The sequence below is a fragment of the Myotis myotis genome, unplaced genomic scaffold (assembly GCF_014108235.1).
Source record: "Myotis myotis isolate mMyoMyo1 unplaced genomic scaffold, mMyoMyo1.p scaffold_m19_p_4, whole genome shotgun sequence".
In the NCBI taxonomy this organism is placed as follows: domain Eukaryota; kingdom Metazoa; phylum Chordata; class Mammalia; order Chiroptera; family Vespertilionidae; genus Myotis; species Myotis myotis.
Window position 1 is genome coordinate 79,790,114 of NW_023416346.1, and position 9,497 is coordinate 79,799,610.

At 38.4% G+C, this 9,497-nt stretch overlaps 1 protein-coding gene across 1 annotated transcript; it reads right to left on the reverse strand.

Moving 5' to 3' along the window:
- Positions 1-6,545: 6,545 nt before the first annotated feature.
- NAP1L2 (nucleosome assembly protein 1 like 2) lies at positions 6,546-9,091 on the reverse strand. The gene has a single exon (XM_036305988.1). The coding sequence runs from the start codon at positions 8,683-8,685 to the stop codon at positions 7,291-7,293; it is 1,395 nt and encodes a 464-aa protein (XP_036161881.1). The 5' UTR covers positions 8,686-9,091; the 3' UTR covers positions 6,546-7,290.
- Positions 9,092-9,497: the final 406 nt, after the last annotated feature.

Sequence of the window (9,497 nt, forward strand, 5' to 3'; positions counted from 1 at the left end):
AAGAACTCAATCCTTTTCATTTGATCTCCCTACATTTGACTCTTAGCATAACCACAATTGTCTGTCTCATTCTTGTTCTTATATGTTTAATTCTAGTCTGCAGATGCGGAATGAAAAGTCTTAAAATGACTCAAGCCCTGCAGGTGGCATACACTTTTCTAGACTTATTAAGAAAACAAAAAGGGTAAAATGCTGGAGGCAAAGACCAACAGTAGTTAGCATATTAATGCCAAAAATCCCACTGGAAGGCCAATGGACTTTTACATTCAGCAGGGCTGATAATCAGCATAATATTGTCCTGCTGTTGACCAAACTGCTCAAGGCAATCCCCTAACCTGATAATCCTTTTACTGTTACCAAACTTTACCTTTGATATGCCTGTTTGCATTCCTAAAGGGAAAATGTGTATTCAAGTGAATAAAAAGCAGACTGGACCCAGTTTTCAGAGAGCTTCTCCACTAGAGGGAAGTTTTCTGCTTGCCCCCCCCCCCCCATGCCTTCTAAATTCATATTTCTTTTCTAGTGTTTTCATTTGTGTGTGGCTCCTTCTTCAGATCCTGAACCCTTGCTGCAAATGAATGCAGCAGAACCAGCTCTTGTTTCATTGATTTTTTTGTATTGTTTTTCTTTAGTCTCTATGTCATTTATTTCTTCTCTAATCTTTATTATTTCCTTCCTTTAATCTCTCCAAAAGATAGTATAATATTTCTACAGACTTTGATCATTTTCCTATCAGTAAAGCCTTCCTCTTCCAGAAAGTCTTCCTTCACTCTCTTTGGAAATTTTCTGTGGCACAGAAGGGCTCCCCAACTCCTACTCCCTGAGATTTCCTCCTCGCCTCGTCTATCTCTCTCTCTCCCTCTGCCTCTGCCCAGTGCTCGTGGAACTCAATATTCTTGAATATGTATATACAGTAGGTCCTCAGGTTACATTGGAGATCCGTTCTTACAGTGTGACATAACGCAATTTTCGCCGTAAGTCGGTACCCACCTACATAAGCACCTACGTCACTCACATGGAGCACATACACAGCAGTAATGAAGTGAAACAGTAAAAAAAATTTTCAAAGAAAGATAACAATTCCTGACCTTTACTTGTAGTAAATAAATAATAAAAAACATTAAGCACATATGTACATACGTCAAAATGATGGAACTTTTTTTTATAAATAAATGGGAAATGGTGACGTAACCATGAAACAACATACGTCAAGTCCGACATAACCCAAGGACTGCCTGTACCATATGATTTCACTTATATGTGGAATATGAAGTAAAACAAAAACAGACTTATTGAAAAATGGTTTCCAGAGTAGATAAGAGTTGGGAGGATGGTTGAAAAAGGTGAAGGGCAATATGGAAAATTGTGATCAGTTTTCACAGTGATGGATGATTATTAGACTAAGTGTGATGATCACATTGTAAGATTTATAAATGTCCAATCAGTATATTCCATGCCTGAAACTAATTTGTATACCAATTATACTTAAATAAAACTAGTAATGAAAGGCTTAAAAAAACACACATCTCATTTAAAATAGACTAAGGCAGAAGGCTCAAATAATATACAAAGTGAGCTCACATGAGCACACACACACACAGGCTAAAGAAGAGGCTTATATTAGGGGCCTCTGCTGATTAACCTCGCCTCCCTTTCATCCCACCCCCTACTTAGCATCCGCACAAGCCCCAGGAGAGAAGTTTTACAAGGGCTGGGGTCCTTTATGATGAGTGACACCCCCACCCCATGCACTCCCATCCCACTTCACCTCTTCCATCTCATGAGTGAGCACATGCAAACAGGTACACACACAGAGAGAACCAGTAGGAGTATGGAAGTGTGTGCACATGCAGAATGGGGGGTTAGTGGAGTTTTTATGGTCTTTAATCACCTTGGGAATAGACCAACACATAGATCATTTATGTGGTTTTAAAAAGCAGGGGTCATCTAATGTTAGACATTCTTTTGTGTTTTACTTTTAAAAACTATATTATTGAGCAAAGAATTCAGAGAAAATACATTTCTGAAATGTGTTCCATAGAAAATTATTCTTTATACATCTTTGCTTTAATTTTTAGAGAGATAGAGGGAGGGAAAGAGAAACATCGATGTGAGATAGAAACATCAATTGGTTGCCTCCCATGTGAGCCTCAAACCTGCAACCTGGGTATGTACCCTGACTGGGAGTCAAACTGCCACCTTTTGGTGTATGGGAAGACACTCCAACCAGCTAGGCCACCCAGCTGGGACTATATTTCTTTTATTTTTTTAAATATATTATTTTTATTGATTTCAGCAAGGAAGGGAGAGGGAGAGAGAGATAGAAATATCAATGATGAGAAAGAATAATTGATCAGCTGCCTCCCGCACGCCCCCTACTGGGGATCGAGCCACAATCCTAGCATGCGCCCTGACCAAGAATTAAACTGTGACCTCCTGGTTCATAGGTTGATGCTCAACCACTTACCCACACCGGCCGGACTATATTTTAAAAGATTCTCTGCTTTAAAATGATTGGCTATATGTTGCATATATCTGTGTAGTAAAAAATCAAATCTGCTATGTACCTATGGATGATATATAATTTCATGTGATTTTAGTTTCTGGTTTGACAGTTCCCAGTTTCCAAATATTTTAATTTAATGATGCATTTATTGGCCAGTGATCAAATGGCCTATGATAAGTGTTGAGTTTGGTGTACACAGCTATAAGGCTACTGAATGTATTGGGAAGGTGGGGAAGTAACACTATAGTTAGTCACTATATTTTCCTCTTCATTAACCAGGCTTGTCAGTAAGTTAAGTACTGCACCTAAACTTGCCACTTAGCCTTTCTAAATATTAGCAAAACTCTTGGGGAGTCTGTTATTAAAATAGAAAGTATAAGCTTTCAGTTTTTGTTATTAATAATTTAATAAGAATTTACTGTAGTCTTTTTTATACTTCACAGTTTTGAGTATTTTACAGATATAAGCTTAATAATAAAAATAATAAAGATAGATACACCTATCAGCATCTATGTGCTACGCGTATTTAAAAGCACTTTATATAAATCAATTTGCTCTTCAAAATAATCTATGATGTAGTTCACAATAATTACCCTATCTTTCAAGATATGAAAACTGAGACACATAAAGTGACTTGCACAAGGTCACCCAACTAATAAATTAAAGAATTGGAATTTGAATCCAAGCAGCCTGGCTTCAAAGACTGATCTCTATGCCATCTGATATATAATACTAAATACTGTAATTTGCACTATAAATTACGTGCCCCAAAATAGAATTTTATTATATTTACTATATTCCTTAAAAATACCAAAACTCTAACAAGGCCCAATAGTCACCTCAAAACTCCTCCAGGACTGTATGAATTATGTTTTTAAGAACAGTTGCAAAAAGAATTAGGGTAAAATTCTATTTTTAGTTATATTTGTGTCCTAAACCCTAGTACAGGCCTCTCTGGAATGTGGGCTAAAGCTAATGGCTACTCTCAAGGCCTAAAGGGTCTTTACACCAGTCTAAACCCAAATCAAATATACTGTCATCACACCACAAGCTATCGGAAAATTGACAGTCTCAAATTACCTCTTTGAGAAGGGGTGAAAGAGAAAGAAATATAAAAAGCAGTCCCATGCCGAAACCGGTTTGGCTCAGTGGATAGAGCGTCGGCCTGCGGACTGAAAGGTCCCAGGTTCGATTCCGGTCAAGGGCATGTGGTCAAGGGCATGTACCTGGGTTGCGGGTATATCCCCAGTAGGAGATGTGCAGGAGGCAGCTGATCGATGTTTCTCTCTCATCGATGTTTCTAACTCTCTATCTCTCTCCCTTCCTCTCTGTAAAAAATCAATAAAATATATTTAAAAAAAATAAAATAAAATAAAATAAAATAAAAATAAAAAGCAGTCCCTGACATCAGGCCTGATATTCACAGCTAGGCTATGTTATTCTCTTATTGGACATAAACCATCTCACAGAACAGCCTCAGACCAGGTTACTCTAGGACTACAATTAAATGTGACAAAGCAAAGCCACTTAATTTTGCCTAAGCGTAGACAAAAACAAGGTCACTGTGCCAACCAAAAAATACCAAATCCTTGCCATTCTAGCTAAAATGAGTGGCTACAACTTTTTCACCAATTACAGACTTATTCTTGTTCTAGTCTTTCCTCCCTATAAAGATTTATTGAGCTGCTAATTCTAAAATTTTTCCTACAATGTAAAGTAAACCTCCACTGTTAGACCCTCCATGAAATCACACAACCAAAGCCCAAATCCTGCAATGTGATTTTTAACACCCACTTACGGATAACATACAATAGCTCCCCATGATGTGTGTTCTGCCTCACAGCAGTAATGAATGCATCCAACTTTTTCAACTATGGGTATGTCCCTCATGGTCTTTGGCTGGAGGCCAATGACATGAGAGATATAGCAAAGGGGATGGCTGCCCTTATAGAAAGCCCAGAAGCAGTTTTACTGCTCTACCTCATGAAGGCAAGAGAAAGGGACAGGAGGGACTCAAGGTGCCTGGTTCTCCTCTGTGAAACAGCAGAAAAGATACACCCATGTTCCTGACTTTTTAATGCACAATAAAAGTAAACACAATTAAAGGAGGCTTAATCTTTCTGTGTGTGAAGGGTTTGGGGGAAGTCAGGAATTTAATAGAGGTTGAGATTAACATTGATGAAAACTGTGAAAAGGTCTATATTTGTCAAGTAAATATGGGAAGTATTTCCATATTTAGGTTCCCCTATAATATTAACTTGTCTCTATTTCCCTACACACTGTCAACTATTGCAACCCCAGGGAAAAGCAAGTGAGCATCTACTATTGTACCTGGGAGAAAGATATGATATTATGTCCAGACAAGAAGAGGAAAATTCCCATGCCTTCCTGCTCAGTTGATATAGAGAGATGAGATAGAGTGAGAAATACAGGCAGTGTTATAAAACTTACCTCTTTGAGCCAAAATCTGAAGGAATGAGTATGTTCAATAGTGGAAAAATAACTCACAAGCAGAATAGCTTTTGTTCTACTTAAATTTTATAATTCTGTGGGATCACATTACAACCACCTGGGATGTAGAGTGGATAGGCAGCCATAACAAGACAGAGTTATCACTTCCTACTCACTCTCAGCATTCACAAGGTATGGAAGAGATTAAGAAGTTCCCTGTTGGATTAAGAAGTACAGATTGGTAGTTACAAAATAGTAACTGGGATGTAAAGTATAGCATAGGGCATATAGTCAATAATATTGTAATAACTATGTATGGTGCCACATGGGTACTGAAAATACTGGGGGGGGGGGGGAAGAAATGTTGTAAAGTATGATTATCTAACCACTATACATTACATCAGAAGCTAGTAACTAATATAATATTGAATGTCAACTGTAATTGAAAAAGTAAAAGAGAAAAATTTATTAATAATCTCTCTCTCTCTCTCTCTCTCTCTCCTCTCTCTGTTGTCCCAGTGGGATAGATGTGACTTTCATAGAGTCTGCCAAAGGGGAAAGCCAAATCTCTGGGTTTCCATACCTGAAGAAGGCAAAGTAGGCTCTGAGACGAAGTCAGCTCTCTGACCAACCACATCTCACTGTCCCCAGTCAGTGTATGCTCCCCACCCAAGACATAAAGCAATATAAGCCCCTATACATCCAGATAACATTGTGGAAGGGTAGGTAAATCTGAAATATTGACTAACACACAGAACCTTGTTGTTTTATACAGAATATTTAAACTACTAAATAGCAATGAGTTTACTGAATTGGTTAAATTTGCAATTTTTGTTTCCCTGCAACCCTGGGCAGTATAGGTGGTCTCAGGATTAAGACTATATCAGTTATGGTCTGGCTGGTGTGCTCAGTGGTTAGAGTGTCAACCAGCCCACCGAAGGGTCAAGGGCAGGTCTCTGGGTTGTAGATTCAATCCCTGACCTTGGTTGAGGCAACCAATCCTAATCGATGTCTCTCTCATCTCTCTCTCCTTCCCTCCCCCATCCCTTCCACTCTCTGAAAATCAATGGGAAAACATCCTCTGGTAAGGATTAACAATGAAAAAAAAGTTTAAGAAAGACTAGATCAGTTATAAACAATAAAAAGTTACACTGTCTTTGCATATCTAAGTATGGTGTTAGTAAATTTGCATGCATATGTACACATAGAAAAATAATAGTAAAAAATAAATCAAAACATTAACAGTGCCTATCTTGAAGGAATGGGAATATGCATTTTAGTTTTTTTTTTTTTGTTTGGGGGGTTTGGTTTTTTTATTGTTGAAAATATTACATATGTCCCTCTTTTTTCCCCATTGACCCCTTCTAGCCTCCCCCTGCTCCCTCCCACCCCAGGCCTTCACCACCCTATTGTCTGTGTCCATACATTATGCATATATGCATACAAGTTCTTTGGTTGATCTCTTCCCACCCACCCAGTATTTTAGTTTTAATTAAATATTTGTTGTATTTTCCAAATGTTCACCAATGAACATATTACTTTCATAACCAGAAAAAAAGATCAGTTTTAAAACATGATACACTGAAATTTTTATTCATTTTATTTTGCAGTGAAAGAACATGAAGTCTTTTCAAAATGGTAAAGTGATCACTTTCAATGAATGATTAAATGTTGTATAAGAAAAAAATTACACACTGTAATTACAGCTTACACAATTACACAGTACAATGTGTCAATCTTTGAAAAATACTGTGATTAACATTTCACTGATAAACAATAACCTCAGTATTACTAAGTTTCATTTTTTGTTATGATTACATAATATAAGAGCCTATGAACAAGCTGTTATTAACAATAAATTTGATTTTGCCTGAAATTCTTAACCATATGCAGGCTTCTTCTTAAGCATTCAAGTTTTAAATTCTACTGCATTTTTATTGCAAAATGAAGCAGGCATGACAAAATTAAACTCACTAGCTAAAGGACTAAGAAAATAAAATTACCCAAACAACAACAGCAAAAAAATTTGGTTCTCATTTAGCAGCCTGGATAATATTCACATCAACAAATTGATAGCTACATGACAAAAGGACTTCAGAAGGATTAAAATACATTACACTATTTTAATGTCTTAAATCATTTACCACAGCATACATTACTTGAAAGCATTCTACTACTAAAATGCAAGGTAAAAAGAATTAGTATTTGAACTTCTTTTATATTTCTAATATATGCTTTAACACTCTAAGAAAAATTCAGAACACAAGACTAACGGTTTTTATTTTGAGTATCTAGATCTAAGGCTGTTAATTTCAGGGCCATGTAGATCTGCCTTAGCGGTCAATGTCTTCTACCATTGCCTCAAGATTTTTGCAACAGGCTTTAACCTCCTCAATTGCAGCCATCCAACTATCATAAATAATTTTGTCATAAATTGCATCATTAACTTCCCTAATTACCCCCTCCTGCTGAGATTCAAGTACATCACCTGAGAAAAATAAAACTGATCTTGGGATTATGTAAGTACGTAAATTGTGACCAAGTAAAAAATCATCATTTCCATCCTTTCCATTTGAGCTGATTCCATAAGGAGTAAAGAAATTGAAGAATGAATCGTTGGGAAAATCTTCAGTCACAGTTCGGATTGTTCCCCAGATCCGATGTTTCTGCTTCTTCTTGATGGTTTTCAAAGTGACATTCTTTCCTTCATTCCAATCAATCTCACAGCCTGTGCAATATTCAATCGCAGTTCCCCTATAGGGATGGGGATCATAATATGCTAGTCTTGACTTCAGCACATAGGTCTTTGTCAACAGCTCATTTTTGAAATATTCATTGGGTTTGAAGTGAAATTCCAGTGTGAAACTGAGAGGCTCACCAGGATCTGAAAGCTTCACTTTAATATCTGTCAGGAGTTTCAGAATAGGCTCATCATATTTCTTAATCAAAGGAGTGAGTGTATCAACATTTTTTAAGACAGTCAGCCAAAAATCAGGAATTCCTTGAGCATCTTCTTTATTATTCTCCCCAGTAGCCTCAATGTCATCATCATCATCAGCAGCAGCAGCAGCAGCAGCATTGTTGTCATCCTCCTCCTCCACAATAGCATAATCATAATAATCTTCCTCATAACCCTCATCCATATACTCATGTACGAGACCATCTTCATTACCATACATCTCTTCCTCATCATACATCTCCTCATCATCATAGTCCTCATAGTCTGATTTATATTCACATTCCTCTTTTGTAGGCTCATAGATTGCATTGATGATCTGACGTCTTTTTTCCAACAAGGGTTGATACATTTCAGCGAACTTTCTCTCAATTTCATGAAATTCCCTCAAGAATTTGGATTCTAGATTCGCCACTCTAGTTTGAAGCTTTTTGAGGGCTAATACACGGTACTTAACTTTCATAGGCAGGCTTTCAACAAAGTCTGTATCTAAGAGATAACCGATAAGTCCTTTTGGTCGGTCTGGGTCTGAGTCCTCAGTAACTTCACCTTTTTCCCCGCCTTCCCCGGACCCGGCAGCATCTTCACATTTTTCCCCTTCTTCCTCAGGGCAAGGGGCGGCTTCTTCACCGCGCTCTCCATCATTTCCAGGCTCAGCTGCGGCATTTTCCCCGTGCTCCGGCTGTTTCCCAGGCCCCTCCACCATCACCTTATTACCAGCCTCTTCTTGACTGGATACTAACAATTCCTTGCTGTCGGCTGACTCGGCCATTTTTCAAAGGACCGTACACGTCTAATGTGGCTACTTCCAAGATCAGGAGATCTGACCTCCGCAGGGAAAGACTCACCGAATATCAGAAGCAGCGATGCCTGTTGCAGAGGTGGAACCAGCGGTAGCGGCCGGACTGTGAAAGCGATGGTCGGTACTGCAGCCCGGATGAAGGCGGTGCTGATCTGTAAGAACTGAACCGCGGCAGCGGTGGCCTGGGCTTGGGTGCAGAGGATGGCGAGAAGGGCGATGTGAACCGTCCTGCAGGACCCGGCCAGAGATGCAGAGTGTCGCAGTGGGTAGACCTCTGCAAACAGCAGCTAGTTAAAAAACCAAACCAAAACAAACAAAAAACAACAACAACAACAATGGTGCCGCAATATGATAACGCAGCTGTCTCTTGGCTAGATTTTCTTGGTGCCAGTAGCTTGCTGCGTCACGCCCTCCCTCACCCACAACTCTGCTCTAATCTCATTTGCTGGGCTGTCGTAATTGACAAGCCCTGAGCCAATAAATTATTAGATCTATCAAGTTTCCAACTCCACTCACCTTCCGAGAATATGGCTGATTCATTTACCTCCTCCTCCTCCTACAACAGCCCCTCTCCCCGAGTTTTCTGTAAACCCATATTGTATTGGTTTAGCCTTTCAATTTTCAACTGTATTATACTTTTATAATTTCAAAAGATTGAAGAGAAAATTGTAACTAAAAGAAGGTGAAGGAATTAAGCAAAAAAAAAAAAAAAAAAAAAGACAAAAAAAAATAAAATAAAAAGGCACATACAACAGTGTGATGATACCCAGAGGGAAAAGGGG